This window comes from Argopecten irradians, chromosome 1 (genome assembly GCF_041381155.1).
Source record: "Argopecten irradians isolate NY chromosome 1, Ai_NY, whole genome shotgun sequence".
Lineage (NCBI taxonomy): Eukaryota > Metazoa > Mollusca > Bivalvia > Pectinida > Pectinidae > Argopecten > Argopecten irradians.
This window is the reverse complement of record NC_091134.1, coordinates 13518503-13537054: the sequence shown is the minus strand read 5'-3', so window position 1 is coordinate 13537054 and position 18552 is coordinate 13518503. Positions and strand designations below refer to the sequence as shown.

At 34.0% G+C, this 18552-nt stretch overlaps 1 protein-coding gene across 3 annotated transcripts; it reads right to left on the bottom strand.

Annotated features, from left to right (window-relative positions):
- Nucleotides 1–6596: 6596 nt before the first annotated feature.
- On the bottom strand, nt 6597–18215 carry LOC138318301 (steroid 17-alpha-hydroxylase/17,20 lyase-like). Of its 3 annotated transcripts, none has more exons than XM_069260529.1 (11): nt 18018–18215; nt 16678–16889; nt 14600–14677; nt 14142–14240; nt 13318–13411; nt 12687–12845; nt 12145–12356; nt 9487–9615; nt 9049–9153; nt 8644–8778; nt 6597–7633 (listed from the first exon to the last, which is right to left on the bottom strand). In XM_069260529.1, the coding sequence occupies exons 2-11, from the start codon at nt 16874–16876 to the stop codon at nt 7284–7286; spliced, it is 1560 nt and encodes a 519-aa protein (XP_069116630.1). In that variant the 5' UTR covers nt 16877–16889; nt 18018–18215; the 3' UTR covers nt 6597–7283. The 3 variants fall into 3 exon arrangements, with proteins under 3 accessions (XP_069116630.1, XP_069116624.1, XP_069116639.1); XM_069260523.1 differs by lacking the exon at nt 18018–18215 and adding an exon at nt 17301–17491; XM_069260538.1 differs by lacking the exon at nt 18018–18215 and adding an exon at nt 17134–17239.
- Between the last annotated feature and the right edge of the window lie 337 nt (nt 18216–18552).

The following is an 18552-nucleotide window of genomic DNA, read 5'->3' as shown; positions in this document are numbered from 1 at the left end:
CATTACCTATGTTAAAGTGTTTTGTACTACAATATCGCAGCTATCCAATAAGGTGAGATGTTAATGCTGTTTGCAATCAAAATACTTTGAAGCGAACGGGATTTGCATTCTGACAGCGGTCGAGAATATGGCCTTTAGAGATCGAGAAAACGGGGTTTAATCGTAGTTCAGTTTTATTTATTGTGCTCTTACAACAGTCTAGTACCTTGTCGCTGATACGGGATGCAAAGACGACAGCAATTATAAATATCAATAAATACCGTGTGCTACCATAAAACGGTTTACCTTTTAACTACATTTATCAGTGAATCTCTTCCGTAATGTGTTCATTTCTAAACTTTTAATCATCACAAGTAATAGCAGGTTGTTGCTGGGTTTTTTAAATACTGTATATGGCATGCTCGTTAGTGAAAGTTTTAGTTAATGACTTGGGTTCGTTAACTTCCTGTTAATGGTGATCGGTCGTCCATTACGGGCACATTAGTAAATGAGCAGGTCCATTAGTGGAAAACTAGAGTCACGAAAATGGAAATAAGATACCGCTTTAACACGAAGAGACGAGACCTTGTTAAACACATTGTCGTAAGCAAAATAACGCAATTGCTGGGTTTTTTTTTTCTTCATTTTATCGACATCACGACAACAGTCGGTATCTAAATACATTACTGATTATTCAGTAAATGTTTGAAATTTTACAGATTTTCTAAACTTGTAATTACACGAAGATGGCAAGAATTAATAACGGCACCACTACGGAATCCTGGTAGTGTCATCAAAGCGCGTTGAAATGGCGGTCAACACATATAGATCAATTGTAAAATATTTTCACCATGGTAATAGAAAGCTTTGCTAGCAATCGCAATAACTCAGGGAAATCTCCGGCAATCTTCGGATATTAAACGTGATCATTTCCGAAGATTGTCGAAAAAGTATCTGCTATGATGGACAGTGGTTTAATTAGAGTTCGAATCCCATCATGGGATAGTTGGGAATTGGAAGTTCACCTCCACCTTCTCAACGTTGTAGGTGCTTAGATAAAAAAAAGATGTTTGTTAATATACCTGAACAAAATTCAAATATCGACCTGTCGAATGTTGAATATTGACCTGTTAAATGTTAAATATTGACCACTCGAGTTGAATATTGACCTGTCGAATGTTGAATATTGACCTGTTAAATGTTAAATATTGACCACTCGAGTTGAATATTGACCTGTCGAAAGTTGAATATTGACCTGTTAAATGTTGACCACTCGAGTTGAATATTGACCTGTCGAATGTTGAATATTGACCACTCGAGTTGAATATTGACCTGTCGAATGTTGAATATTGACCTGTTAAATGTTAAATATTGACCACTCGAGTTGAATATTGACCTGTCGAATGTTGAATATTGACCTGTTAAATGTTAAATATTGACCACTCGAGTTGAATATTGACCTGTCGAATGTTGAATATTGACCTGTTAAATGTTAAATATTGACCACTCGAGTTGAATATTGACCTGTCGAATGTTGAATATTGATAAAAACGTTTTAAGACGCTCGGTATCACATTACCAGGAAATATCGTCAAAGGTGTATCATAAACAGTTAAAAATCGATAACATCATATGAAAACATCAATCAACAAGGCATTTACTGTTTTACTAGCGTCTTCAAGTATAGACTGTGAACAATTTCCGTGGACCAGAATGTTCAATGGTATCAATACATGTATAATTAAAAATCGAATGTCAGGCTTTGAGAAACGTTTAAGGAACTCAACGACAACCTTCTCACGACGCTATAAAAATCTATAGCATCTGATATTGTAGTTATAGCAGTTCATCACGCAAAAAGAATCAAATCCTCCATCAGAAGAGCAGAGTATATCATTAATGAGATAAAACTAGGTACAGTTTACTGATTAGGTTAATTATTTAATCAATTTTTCACCTACATACAAACAGGATGGCGCCTTGCTTCTTGTCATGTTGTTCGACGCATAAAAGATAAGTTACAGATAATGCCGTCATCGATGGTTATTTTTGTATCCTATCTTTGTTGAAACATATTATCATTAGTCAATGTACTAAATAATTATGTGTTCACTTTTTATAGTGTCACAATTTTATGTATGTCATTAATAAAATGACCTTAAAAGTATTTTCTATCTCTGTTGTTTTTACAATGTTTCTATAAACTAGCTGCAGTCTCTGTACAGTATACCAAGCTACCATAAGGCCAAAAAAATATGTCTGTTAGGGTTACTTGGCAAAAAAAATAGGGTCGGTCGGTCGGGAGGATTTAAAATAAAAATAAATAAATAAATGAATAAAATAGTGTCTTTCCTTCTAAAATGATGGCCGAAACCGGAGTCTGAGATCGAAATCCCGTGTTTTAAATTTTATTTCGTAGAAAAGTGGGAAAAATAGCGTCGGGGGTAAAAAAAAAATAGGATCGGTCGGGTAACCCAAAACAGACATTTTTTTTTTTTGGCCTAAGTATTGACACTGACACAGAACTTTTCCGGATCTGGCATGTCTTTTGTCTTTCCCTTTAACGCATGTCACGGACGGGGGATTTACTTAATACCACAAATTAGTTTCCGTCCTGTCATATACTTATGCGTTACTAGGCGTTTGAGCCTTTCAGGGTTGTTTTACTGCAACAACGACAGGATTATTTCAGTACGTACCAAGGTTAGGAGGTTAATACGCCAGACAATGCGAGAGAAACCGTCGGAAATGGAAATTGATTTCCTAGTTTTTGCTTTTTATTTTCCTCACATTACATTTGTAACTGATGCATTCGTAAACGTAACGTATGCTTTCCACAAATTTAATGTCACCATTAAAAACTTGTACGAAAAGGGTGCAATGAACGCTTTGTTTTATATATATACTTTTCGATATGAAATATGTACTTTGATATATAAAAAAAGGATTGGAATTCACAATTAAAAAAAAAAAAAAAAAAAAAAAAAAATCTGTGGGTAACCGCGTAGAGGAGTTTGGATGTAAATGTAAATATAAAATATGTATGTAACGTTTAAATAAATATAAAAAAGTGAAAATCCTCTAATTCCACATATATATTATCGAGAAAATAAAATTGCGTTTGAATAATAATAAAATATAAAAGAATGAGTTTCGAATTAGCACAGTGGAACCCCGGCCTACCGGGCGCGAACACCCGTCATCTCGAAGCTTATTCAAATGCTTATGGCTCATTTGATGAACAACAATGCTATTTGTAACACTGTTTAAACCCACTATGCCACGGCTCACTCCGACATACCTGTGTTAAATCAACGTATCTAAATGTTCAGGTAGGTGATTGTGCAACTTCCGGTGTGCATACAATAATTCGAATTACCTCCCTTTACCCATGCCTTTATACATACTAAAAGCGCTGTGTTTGAGGAGCAAATATTTAAGAGGACAATTCAATGAGACTAATTCTGTTAGTTAACCACGAAGCAAAATAAAGCATAAATGTAATTGCCTGTCGTACATTCCTTATGAAACATATAACAAGAAATATTGACAAATTTCACGACATCGTTAACTATTTGGATTGATACCGTTGAAATTCCAAATCGTTGATCAATACGATTAAGCAGGTACAACATGTGCGCGCTGAACCCATACTAAGAACCAAAGGCACGCACGTTAAACAAATGCAATACATAACCACTGAGGAGTTGATGAAAGTATTTTTAGACTAGTAACATGCATCTAATAAGGTAAACACACTACTGTAAGAGCGATTTGAGTAGACAAAAAATTCGTTACTGCACTGACAAGGGCGAGGGTTCGGCATACAAGATATCTGACCAATGGCGTACAGTAGAGAGTTTGAACATTTCACATACGTTTCACTACAGTGGACTTTTCTGGCATATCACAGTAAAACCAACTAATCTAATTTCTATTGATATTGTTTTATTTCCGAAATATTTGCAAATTTTAATGTAATCTCAGACTAAATTGTCCCTGTAAACAGTGTCAATATTACAAGAGTTTTGGTCGTCATCAAAATCTATGAAACATGCCTATTGCTGGGATTTCAATAGTTTTGATGAAACATTCTTCTGCTGAATGCACCTGAACATGTTTTTATTAATGATATAATAAATATATCAACTATAAATTTATTTTTGTAATTTCTGACGAGTATTCCAGATGGCTTAACAATTTACTATATAAGCCCATAAAGAAAACAAAAACGTCGCCATCTGTAACGTTGCTTTATAACGGCGTAAAGGTTTTTCTGGAAAAAAATGCCAAAAATGAATTTAGAATTTTAAGCATATTGAAGATCTTAATCAAGATTTATACTTGGTTGTTATAACGGCGTAAAGGTTTTTCTGGAAAAAAAATGTCCAAAATGAATTTAGAATTTTAAGCATATTGAAGATCTTAATTAAGATTGAAATTTGAATAAATTGTTTTATATTATCTATATTACACATAAACACAAAAAGCTAAGAGCACTTTTATCATAAACTCCTTCTTTGCCGCTTAGTTAGAATACACTTAAATGTTAACTTTGTATTATATCCCCATGATATCATATCCCCCCCCCCCCGAATAACATCTATTTAAGTAAATCATTAATTAACAAAACAAAGCACAACTCCCAATACTACATAGTACTTGTGCCGTCTATACCTGAATAACAACACTGGCGATCAAATAGTATTTCATGCTACATTATAATACATGTACGATATGTGCGAACTAATCAATCTAAATATTAATACGTTTATATATAAGAAAAAGTAAAATAATAATTTCCAAAATATTTTTTTTTTGTATTTCCTTTGATAGTCCTGTATTAAAACATGCTTCGACAGCTGTTACAATTCCTGTGACCATTGTTCCGCACCTTTGAAATAATGATACTGCAAAGTTTTGATATGATAACTAATGGATACTTTAGTATCCGTTTCTCGAGTGTTTGATTTAAAGGGGCAATTCAGTCTAAGAGAACATTAAAATTTGTACATATATCGGAAAAAAACCCAGTTCTAATGGAAATTATATCAGTCGGTTTTACTGTGATATGCCCGAAAAGCCCATGGTGGTGACATGTGTGAAATGTTCAAACTCTCTAGCTGTCCGCCATTACACGCTGTGGTCTAACTTCTTGTATGCCGAACCCTGTCCCTTGCTCGTAGAGTAATGCAACTTTTGTCTAGAACTGCTCAAATCGCTCTGACAGTAGTGTGTTTACCTTATTAGGTGAATTGTCTTGCCAAAAAATCATTTTATCACCATCTTTATGGTTATGTAGTTCATTTATTTAACGTGCGTGACTTTGGCTCGGGTATGGGTACATCGTCCATATTGTACCTGCTTAATCGTATTGATCAACGATTTGATATTTCAACGATATTAATTAAAATACTTAACAATGTTGAGGAATTTGTCAATGTTTTACGTTATATGTTTCATAAGAAATGTAGAACAATACATTTATGCTATATTTGGCTTCTTGGTTATGTAAAAATAATTAGCCTGAGTGAATTGTCTCTTTAATAGAATCATTCAAGGTACTTTTTTATCATTGCTTATGTTGATATTAACGAAGAAATTCAAAGTTGTGTCTGAAATGATAGACACTCCTTATCAAGTAATGTCGAGACATCGCTTTCGTTTTATTACGGCCTCTCTTGTGTCTGATTAAAGCTGTCAGCTGGCTAAACTGTACCAGCTATCTCAAGCAAGGTGTACTCTATAATGTCACTGACTTTTTAACATTGAGTTTTCAACTTCTCTCGCATTGCTAAATCTCCAAGAAGATGCATGCACGCATATATTTTCATATCATTTCTACTGACTATGTATTAATGCTGCAGGCTTTGTGCATGTTATGCTCAAATTATAGTTTCGTTCATATAGCCCGTTTTAGATATTGCCCTTGAATAAGGAATGAAAATATAAGTAAATAATATAAGTCATTAAATAATGTGAGTTGCCATTCACACCAGTTAGTCTTTCTATGATATAATCTTACCGATAAGAGATTCATTGAATGTAAAGACGAATGAAAAAGGTTGGTGAACACGGGGCTTGCCGAGTGATAATTAGACAAGAATGTGCCGAGTGATAATTAGACAAGAATGTTGATATTGATTAAATATCCCATTTCTATATGGTAGGAAGACCTCATACCAAGGGATCAGAGTTTTCTGTTGTCAGACTCAATCCATAACTCGTCTTTTTGAAAACTTTCCTCTCCCTAACATGATGGATGGAAATACGTCATTTTGGCGTTGTATCGAATGTATTACCTTGGGAGGAAAAACTGTAAGTGATATGGGTATATAAATAGTTATCTGTTGGTCGATTCAATTTGGTTTGTTGTCAATATAACGGGAAGGGTGTGCTGTTCCAACTCGTTTGGTGTCTTTTTCAGTATGTTCCAAAACGAGAGTACTATAACATGAACATGCTTGAGTTTTCAAAATAGACATATAACCACTCAATTGCACATGCAGCAAATGTCGTGCAAGACGAATATGTCACCAAAACAAAAGTTTGTTGATGAGAGGTAAATTATATATAACCAAAATAAACAAACCTTTTAAGATAACAAGGCAAACGAGTGATCATTTGGAAGTTTTAATGATTTCTTTTAATTAAATAAAACATGTTACTAGTAGAATTTAATCTGTAAAACATGTAAATCTGTTTATGTTTACTGAATTTTTTTTCATGAAATCGTGGTCAGGGATGGATACAATGTAACATATTAAATGATAGAAAATATACAACGATCATTCGATTCTGATCTTATAACTACATAATTAGTAATGCATACAGAGCATTTACAGGAACACAAGAAATGAGGAATGTCAAAATACATATATAAAACATTGCTATGAAGAAAATTATGTAAACCCTTATTAAGGTTTTGAAACATAAAACATTGTTCTAAACATGCCTGGCTGTGCTAAATGGTATATCATATGTAATTATGAAAATATCTCTAAAAGAAATGTTTTCTATCCTTGTTATAATTCAGATCCTACATGCATGTGTTTAAAACAATGACGTGATTTTTTTCCCAAACAAGAGGAAAATAGAGTTTATCTTTAAAAAATAAGAACAGTTTCAGGTAGTCGTTTGCACAAATGTTGCTAGAGTATATTTGTTTCAAAGGCGTCATCTCTTTCAATAAGATATAATTCTGGCGTTTACATTCGACAACCGTTTGATTTAATGGTTACTATTTGCAGAATATTTGTTCTCATATAGCAACTCTGAATGAAGTGCATTGTGTATTGCTGCTACTAATGTCTCTTTTTAAGGATAACTTTGTACCTATTAGGAGAGTGCCCAACAAAACTGCTCATTTCCGGAGAGTAGTCTGGAGCGACACCTGGTGGCAACATGAAATCAAATTGGTGGAGCATAATTGCAGTGATGACATGCAGTTCTGCTTTAGCGATACTTTCTCCAAGACATACTCGTCTGCCAGCGGAAAACGGAAGCCAGCTTACTGGTTTTGGTCCAAGCTTTCCATCCGAATCTAGGAATCTATCCGGATCAAACTTTGTTGGTTCCTTCCAGTGTCGACTGTCCATGTGCAATGCCCAGTGGTTGATGACTACAGTAGTTCCCTTAGGTATATCATATCCACCTGTTAATGATAAAACCAATGTATTTCTTGCAATAACATAACATTGAGTCAAATTCGTATGCATACAAGATTTGACGAAATTGAATCATCAGTGGTTTAATCTGGCATAGTTCAAATATCAGATAATTTTACTTTCTCTTTAAAAGATCGTCTGTCTCTTTCAAGATGTGAAAAATACTAGCAAAAAGTCACCATGCACATATTGGGTCACATTCCGCTAAATCAATTCTAAAGTTAACATAAAGACAAATTTTCGATTAATTTTAATTGCTGAATTAAAGACATATAGGAAATGCATTGAACGTAACCTTTAAAAAACCGTGCTAAAATCAGTTTATATCCAAATGCATGCTTACATTCCTTTGTTTAAAAATGTTCCACCACTGACAAATGGTAATTTAATCAAAAACACGAACAGAGGAATATGTATTTTTCTTCAGTTACAAAAGTTACTTAATTTACACCATTACTACTATTGAAAAGTTTTAGCTTCTAATTTTACTTCAAGATAAAAATATTAAAAATAATTAATTGCGTCACGAAAAAAACCCACTGCCACTATGTCCTTTATAGAATAAATTACTGATTGTGTTTGCAACAAAAAGCAAAATATATTATCTTATATCATTTGTTGTGTTAATTTGACATAAATATACACGATTAATCACCAATTATTGTTAAAATGATGAGTATCGTTTGTGCTCTGTCGGCGGTAGAGTATCTTTCGCAAAACATTCAGTAATTACTATAATGGAGAGTCATAACATAATTTTGCAACACATTTCTTCTCCCACATCACAAATCACGCGATCGCGAGTATACGATACTAGAACAAATTTCCCCTAGTACTAAAAAGGAAATTATGCAAAACAAGACCAATTTATTATTTATTTATTTATTGTTAATCTTTATTCTTCTTTTGTCATTGTGCGTTATATATAATGTTATGTAGAGCACAATACCTTTTATTTGTCATGATCTCTGAAGCCGTGATAAATACAAATACATACACAGTTTAGCATCAACTCTTGCGGCGTGTGGTACCCCAAGCGGTGCCACCGTGGCTATCCTCATGGTCTCGTGCAGTACTGCCTCTGTGTATGGCATGGAAGGTCGATCCTCGAGTCCTGGTAGACGGTCACGCCCTGTAAATGATAGTATATCTAAACAGTTAAATGCTTTCTTGGGGGATTAATGGTCCTATAATTCTCCCAGGATTGCAGACAAATTGAATAACGCGCATAAGCAAGTATATTGAATGAATAACATGCAAAAGGAATATTGTCCCGAGTCGAAATTCAAAGATTAATTTTCTTTTATTTGATCACCGAGAAGGTCGTATTCGGTATGAAGATAACAAACTATCATTTTCAAGTATGCATATGATTAATGCATATGTTATATTTTGTACATACCGACAGCATCGTCGACTTCCATCTGGGCCTTTCTTTGTATTTCCGGATTTGCAGCGAGATACAGAAAGAGCCACTGTAGAGTAAAGCGTGATGTGTCTATCCCAGCTACAATATAAGCACAACTCATCCAATCAAAAACAGTTAATTATTTTACCCCTTGTAATTGTTTGGCTCCTCTACGTTTTCTAGTTTGTTCTAGACATCTACGTCTAACATAGACTTTAGAAGTTAAAAATAAATTAATTAACCAGTATGATTTTTTATTAACGTTTTCATACTCCTCAGTAAACTCATATAAACCATATGATTACAATTGCATTGAAATGCCAATTTCATCCTCACTAGTGTGTAAACTGGGTCCGTTTACGAAACCTATAAAAGGACGTTACAGGTGAACTTTGACATCTTTGCAACTGACAACTTTTATGTAATACATACCAAAGAAAACGTCAAACAAGGTCTGCTTGAGATGGACGTCGGTCAACTGGCTCAGTAGTTCTGTATCCTCGTCATGCTCAGCCTCCATTCTGGCCAGAATCAAAGCATCAGCGAGGTCTCTTATATTGTCTGAAACCATGCACACAATAACAAAGACTTTGAACAAATATGAACATAGCATCACAGAAAAAAAATCTTTTTGCGTAACTTTCTGAATAAAAAAATGGCATAATAATAGAGAATAAGAAAATGCTTTACAATAGTTCATTCAAATATTCTGTATTTGCATATTATTATCTGCCTTTGCGTGTAGGTAAAGATTGTTAAGTCATGTGTTTGCGAGTGTAACGTCATATTTTTCCTGAGACATGAATATTGCTCATTAAATAATGCTGTAACAATCGATAGCTACCCACAAGGGAGCTAACTCTGTATTATGCAAAGACGGAATACATGTATATCATTACCTTAGAGCGGTATTTATCACAATTAATTGTTCTATTGGATTTTATAGTTGATAGTAACAGCATATGTCGGCGACATTAAAGTTTGTATTTTACTTTTTGTAAATATATCTCCAGGTAGGTTATTTACGGAGTAAAGTTGGTACAACAGCTCATTACATGTTCTACCTGGAGGTGTTTACGTTTCTTGTGTTACAAAATAAAATTATCCAATTTTTTGCGACTTAAACAAACGAACGAGAACATTTCAATTCTTAATTTTCGTGATCTGGCTTTCGGGGTTCATATGTATAATGCAGCTATGTCGTCTAATTCGTGGATCAAATCTTTGTGATCATAGCCGCTATTATGCGAAACCGTAAAAATATCACCCTGCAAAAATAGCTATTTATACGGTGTACATGTATATGCTCTACTTAGGACATCCAATAGCATGGCGTGGAGGTTTACAATGTTTTTATGGTAAACATAGATTTATCATATAACTGGCCCATCCAGCCATGCCATACGGTAGTTTTGACGTCATAATATGTATATTACGTCGCATGATTGTTTCAGTAAACGGGAACGTCATATCCCAGTCGGATTTCTACTGTTATAGAAACGAAATTTTGAAGTTTTATTTTTATACTGATTATAATATATTTATTTTATTTAAAAGTATTAAGGGATGTAAAAGACATGTATCTATGTTTAATTGAAAAAAAATAAAGTTTTGATAACATCAGAGCAGAAATTGAAGCAACAAGCTGTCTTTAGAAACATACACTGGAAAAACAAATATAAAATACCATTTCTAATTACCAAAGATACATCAATACAATGGTTCCAGTATAGATTACAGCACCGTATACTCCCTTTGAATAATTACTTAAAAATTATAAATATTTCTGAAAATAATATATGTAATATCTGTAATACAGAAGTTGAAACCATAGAACATGTTTTTTGGTATTGTCAAAAATCTTTTGAAATATGGCAAGGTATGAAAAGAAAAATATATGAAAAAACTAATAATGTGGTGGAATTTAAATTAGAAACAATACTGTTTGGTGAGACTGAAATTTTTTCAATACCTCTCAATTTTATTATTCTTTATATGAAATTTTATATTTTTTCTGTATCAAGAAAAAAACAAAACATAAATATGCAAGGTTTGAGTGAGTTTTTGTTAACAAAATATGATGTTGAAAAAAAGCTGTCAATTAAAAATGGATGTATTGAGAAATTTGATCAAATATGGATCAATTGGAAATATATTTTTGAATAGTTCTTGAAATATGCCAATCTATGTTTGTATGATGTTTTTATGTTGTAGTACTTAAATATGTATGATTTGAATCTTTTTTGTTTTGTTTGTGTATTGTCTATTATTCTTTATATATGTGTGTGTGTGTGTGTGTGTGTGTGTGTGTCTTTTTGTGCTAGTTTTTGTTTGTATATACAAATATTTTATTCACTCCACTACAAACATTAAACCAAAACAATTAAATTCCAAATCTTAATGTGAACAGAATACTCAATACACAAGTAATTTTCTTAAAAAGTTTTTCCTTTTTTCCCTTTAACTATAATGGCTCTAAAAAATTATATTTATTGTTTAAATTGATGCATGCAGTGCGAGAGCCCTCCTGTGCGAGGACATTATTGTTCGGGGAGTTGACCCCAGGGCACCCCAACCCTGGCAGCTCTCACCAAATTACCGATGTGTATATACATTTGTTGCAATGCCACAAATGTATATACACATCATACACAGCTGCGGGAATAAAATATTTGTACTGTAAAAAAAAGAAGAAAAAAAAAGATTATAATATATTTGCAAGGAGTCGGAATACCCCCTCTTATACAAGGGTTTTTCTGTTGTTTTTGAAAATCATGGAAACGTTGGTCAAATTTCGTTTGCGAATATATGCTCTATCATTCAGCAAAGTGTGGTACTTGTTTTCCCAAAAATCATAATGGGACTTTAAAGGTTCGTGGCATATCAAATGATTGATCTCGTTTGATAAGTTTCATATCACATAGCCACTCATGTAAAATCCTCTATAAATGTGTTAACTTATGTATGCATAACATTTTAGTTTAGCCTTGTTTTACCAAAATGAAAAATATCTTCCGAAACCCATTGTCTAGCTATCAGCAATAAAAATACAATGTACGATATCGATATTAAACCTTTACACAATATTACCTTTATCGAACGTTTCTTTGTGCAACTTGAGCTCGCCATTTATGAATTCAAACATCTCCTCCACAATCTCCATCGCTCGTTTGTACGCTTTAGTAGGATACATCTTTGCCATAATGAGTACAAGATCTTCTATGAAACCTAGTCCAAAATTTGTTAACAGTTCGCTGTCTAAGTCCACCATACGCTTAAAACGAGAGTCATCAAATTCATACCTAGTAAAAACGAAACGCAATGTTATTGATAACTGTTATACAATGGATAGTCAAAAGATTGCAATTAAAAAGATATATGATAAAATAACACTATTAAGAGTGGATTCATAATTAATAAGAAAATTAAGTGCGTTAAATATCAAATATTCAAGACTAGCCTCCTCGTTTCTTTTTTGTTTGTTTTACTTCAGTTATTTGCCTTACCTAAACTTCCACTTTTTGGCATCCTTAAATTATATGTGTTTTCCTAAATTTCCCCCATATATGTACTTCAGCTAGTGTAACTTTCAAACAGAAATGATTTTTATGGCGATATAAGAAAAAACTTACACATTTCCGAAGCAAAGTGCGAAAATAATGTTGGACACAGTGAGATCGATGTATTCGTGAGGGACGAATGGCTCCTCCTTTTTGTCCTCAAATAACTTAATAGCGTGTGACAATGAACCGTGAATGGCGTCCTCAAGTTTTCCTCCCCTCAAGTAATTTCTGAAAATAGGATAAGCACCAGTATTTGGTCATCAAAATGACATTTTTACCCTCAGCCGTAGCAGTACATGTGTATGAAATGCAATGAGTCGCAGATGCGCCATCAAACTCTGTACAACTGTGATATCAACTACAATGTACAAAGTATAAAGACATCTACGGGAAGAATGGACCAAAAACCATTATGCATGCTAGGATTTATGTTTTTAGCTTAACGTCCTATAAATAGCCAGGGTCATGAAAGGACGTGCCAGATTTGTTGACGTTATCCATGTAGCTATGGACATTGCTTATAACTCTATAATGATAACTATGTAATATGTTTTCAATATGAATCACAAGATAACAAAGCTAATCAAACATATTTCTAATTCATGTTTGTTTGAAAAAAATCTTTGAAAAGGTAAACATATCCACATTGTATGTAAGGTGCAGGTAAAATTATTTCTTTAGATTAAAAATCGAAACCTACCGGAGACCAGTTCCAGCAATCTTACGATGCAGTTTCCAAGTAGGAGAATAATTGGAAAATGCAATATCTTTCCCATCGTCTGTCATCATATTTCCTAATGACCAAGCAAAAAGAAATACAAGACGATAAACTCATTGATGAATCAGCTTATTGTCCATGTCCTTTTTGCACCGACATACGCACATGTATAATACTAAATACGATGTCTTTGTCACTATACACTTGTATGTCATTTGTTTAAGCCGTCAACGTTATGAAATATTGTGTATCAAAAAGCAAGATTACTGATGGTCTTGTGATCCTATTTAATTTCGGTGGGATAACATTGTCGACGAACTATTAACGATTTTGTTATTGGAAAATTGTAAAACGGCCAATATTCTAGTTGAAATGTTGATAGAAGTTTTAAAATATCAAAATTTGGTCAACGCTATACAATATATAATAGGATAATTGTCAAACCGGTTCAAATCCATTTGTCGGGAAATCTTTCAAACGAGTAGCCCGTTTCTGTAAACTTTACTTTGAAATTAAAAAACACAGCAGATGAAGAAACAATAATTATATATAACATGGATGACAGGATGATTTGAGCTACATATTTAACTGCATGATGCATGTGTCAGTCATAAAAGAACAAACGGGAAAGTTTCATCCATACTATAGATATTCTTAACACTTGTCGAACTTGGGGTGTCTCATTTGACAATTATTGCAGACAACGAAATACAAATCCGATTTTCGGTTATGGATTTTTGTGACCGGTTAGGAGACTTCCAACCGAATAACCGGTTAACCATCCAGTACACTAGTGTTTACTATACCTGAAGTTGTCTGTAGGCGATCTGCGAAGTCTGCCTTAGTTTTGACAAGTGCTTCCATAGCAGCTTCGATGTTGTTAACAATCACTAGCCGGAAGGTTCCTGTTTATGTTGAATAATATAATAAGTTTAAAAAAAACTTTTGACCTACATGTGTACTGACCATGACCTTTACGTCACACGCATTATTTAGTTGTGTCCGATGGAATAAGAATTATATGATCTAAAAATATCTGCAATTGTAAGACTATTCCTTGTGTTGGATACTGTGTACGTTCATAAATTTTGTATTTTAGCGGTATTGTTCTAGCTTTTCGCGCCGGAAATGTTGCTACCAAACTTTTTGTGCTTATTGTGTTTTTCTGTATATATAGTCATAGATATTATTGCGCTTAACACATAAATACGTAAAACGCAGAAATTAGCTGCAGGAAATTCATACAATAATGATTAAGTCTTACCAAAGTATACGGTAAATACTGGACCATACTTTTCTGACAGCTTCATGCATTCTTCTTGTAGACCCTTGTCCTTCATTACTGAAAAAGGTCATGAATAACCACAATTCATACAAAATATATTTGGGGTCAGTGTCGTGTCATCCTCGATACTCCAGGGGTTCTGATCATTTACGATCTCTACACCCCTGGACTATCTCATAGTAAAACTGGAGGCAACAGAATCGATCGTAAGTGAACGGAACCCCTGGAATATCGAGGCATGGTGTCGTGTGACATCATCTTAAATTAATCAGATATAAAGTAAGGCGTGAAGCCGGCGGTCAACAGTTTAGATTACAGTGAACTGCGTTCAAGCGTCCGGATTAGACTCCTCCCTCAAATGTTGTAACATTCTGTTACGACAGCCAATGAAAAGCTCTGGGAAGTTACCTCGATTGGTTAGACTCCATGTGGTGTAAGCGCAAACAATGTTGACTTCAAAGAAAGCTACTGATTTTGACTTGGTCACACCCTTTTATGTACGAAATAATTTGTTAGCATACACGAGCTGTTTACTAAACAGATATATAAGCTCCTATCTATCAAATGATTTAAACATTAAGTGTCTTTTACTCTTGACTCTTTATTTTAACAATTGAATAATTGGAGATTTGACTAAGAAAGAAAGGTATTAACAGATTAGACTGGCCTAGAGTAAAACAAAAAAAAATAGGGTCGGGGGTAAAAAATAAGGGTTGGTCGGTAACCCCCTAAACAGACATTTTTTTGGCCTAATATAGATGTTTCATCCGGAAGCAGACATCCCACGTCTGCACATTGTTATTGGCAGAGTGACCTCCATCGTTGTGTTCATTTTCATTAATAAATTGGTGACACGTTCTTGTAACGAAGCAGAAAAACTGATTATCGTGCAACACAGGTATGAGTTTTTAGGAAAGTTTTTTTTTGAATTGTAATGTTTAAAAGTATGCTATATAAATACACAAGTGTCATGTAGAATTCTATCTCAAACCTATGATAAGTTGTGTCTAACAACATTCTAATGTAGTTCAAGATAGGCATAAATTTAGACGTTTGGAATATACATGTAACATGCAATGTATAAATTAATTAAACGACTCACCTAGCTCATGTGATATTAAAATAAAAATAGCAATTATCAAGTTAAGATACCAAATCAGACAAATTTCAGCTCAAGCTATAACCCTGTGGACTATGCTAAGTTCATGTAGGTCATGACTAAAATACATACATGTAATGCTGTTTTTATTTTACGATTTTGTATGCAAATTGATGCGGTATTAATGATTATAAAGTTTGCGTACGCTTTTGAATGTGCAACAGCTGTAACAGGTAAACATCCGCCCTCAGTTAGACAATCACTGTTACATAAACTCCTCCCACAGTTTTGATAAACGTCGCATACGACTGGTTGAAACATTCACGTGATTTGTGGTTTTGAACGATCCGAAAGGAACGCAATTCCGGACGCTATGAAAACGCATTTCCACTGTAATATGTCATGTAATTTTTTGGATTCTTAAAGGACCACTCTACCATTCCGAAAAAACGGCTTTGATTTAAATGGGAATTTTAAACGAGTTAGATAATTTAGAAGAGTCGCAAAAATTATTAACTTACCGTTAATACTACATATATCAAAACCTTCTGAACAATTTAATTAAAATAAATAAAATGTAAATTTGCATAACGTCTTATGTTTCCCTCCGTCGTCCTAAATACCGCACGCTAGTTGACTATCACTGCGCCACACGGCAAAACTGTGAAATGACTGTTCGCTATTTTCATATATTACGCAAGAAATCTTGCATATGTTCGGTGCTGTAACCTCATCTTAGACCATCGGTATATATTTCCTGATGTTATAAATGCTTTTAAAAAACCTTTATATTTTGCTCCGGAAAGGTAGTGGGCCTTTAAATTTGAAACGTGTTTGCATAATGATAATATGTATCATGATTTTGCCGTGATCAAGATAAATTTACGAACAAAAAGTTGTTTATTGCATTTACTTCTTCAATGATTTATCATTAAACATCAGTTTCATATTAACTTACGACTGTAGTTCCCGAGTAGAGGTATGGGTGTTGGTCCTGGTGGAAGTTTGTACTTGTTCCGTTTGACCAGCCAATACACAGTCAGGCCTGCCCCAAGTCCTACCAAAGCGGACGTTGGTGTGACGTATTTCTGTAGAGGTCCGAGCATTTCCTTTAAGTTATGAAGTCGATCTTGTAGTTGAGCCCTGATATCCTCCATTTCGGCGCTATAGCTAAAACGAATTGTAAAAATTAGTATTTGTTTCAAAGCCTTTTTGCTTTATGATATAATATGTTATGATATGTCATATTTCGCTAAAATGTTCTTACGTGTGTGTTTTTATAGGCGTTTTAAAATACTGTTAAAAAGGGAACATGAAGGATCCGTTGGCTTTTAGCTAGAGCCTGTCGTATTACGTAAGGGGAATGGCATATAAATTAAGCTGTAAAATACACAACCAGACAGGCACAATATACCTTCTATTCAGGACGCAAGGGAGCTCTACTTAGTGGTCTGACGACCCTCCTGGAGTAACTCAGACGAATGAAGAGAGCGCATTGTGGAGCAAAATTATAAAGGAAAATTCATGTGGTAATTTATCTTGGACGTATTTCATGATCCATTTATTAGAGATGATATTGACCTTTGGAAGCAGACATACGATTTGTCACTCGTATCACGACCAGGTTTTGGATTCGCCATATCCAGCATACGATCTACAATGTCTACTACCACTACATCGCATCCAAGTCCACAAGCACACATTTCACACAACTCTCTGAGTATATATATCACGGTGGGTGAGAAATAATCAACCATATGCTACGAATGACTATGACCTGTATCGATGCGCAGAAAGTGACGCAATTGTACACATATTACAAAAATCGATGGATCACATGCATGTTTATGGTAGGAAATAGAAATCTGCAGCCTTTGCATCTGCTCGTTCGTAAAAATACAGTTGTGTTTACACGCATACATTACATTTACGCACAAACATACATATGTGTGCATGTGCAATTCTCCGATGTCAGTTTTTATGCGTTGATATATATCCGATTTTGTTCGAAGCAATATCAACCCAGTAAATAATTGTGATGACAATCAAATTATACTAAATGAAAATGTTATTGTAAAACATAGAACAGCCCGTGTGTCTACACCACGATTGGGGGATGTTTTGGTATGATAAATAAATATTCGAAAAACTACCTGATAAAATAAATCAAATTTCATTTTTTATACAGAATTAGCAACAAAGAAAACAACATTTATATAGTTATATAGTATTTAGATAGCGACTGTAACAACGCGGTAACGTTGCCTATATCATAACGATATCTTTAAGCTGACTTACCTTCACAAGACAAAACAATATGTTGTTATTCAGCAACACGAGATGATCACGCGAATCAGATATCTAAATTGTACTTTCATGCTTTAACTGATGTGAGTGAGATGACACTGGTAAAAAATAACTCGGATTTCAAGGTTACTGTTGGCACATGACCGCTGACAGGCAAACTATATATAGCTTATAAAAGCTACGATCTAGATAATGCCCTTTGTGTCAGCTGTTTGCGTATCCAAGTTTCGGGCCTTGTGTAAATAATTTCACTTTGGTGATTTCTCTATGTATCCAAGTTTCGGGCCTTGTGTAAATAATTTCACTTTGGTGATTTCTCTATGTATTCGTTTGTTACAGCTATGTAAGTTTAATGCCATTCAAGTTACAACACTAATTTTAAAGATTTCTGTTTTATGAAATAAATGAATTGGTACATAGTGTATCTTGCTTCTGTTGATTTCATAGTCGTACTAGAACAGATCACGAACAAAATTGAGTTCTTTAACATTCGAATATTTCAGAGGTCAACTTAAGTTTCAAGGCC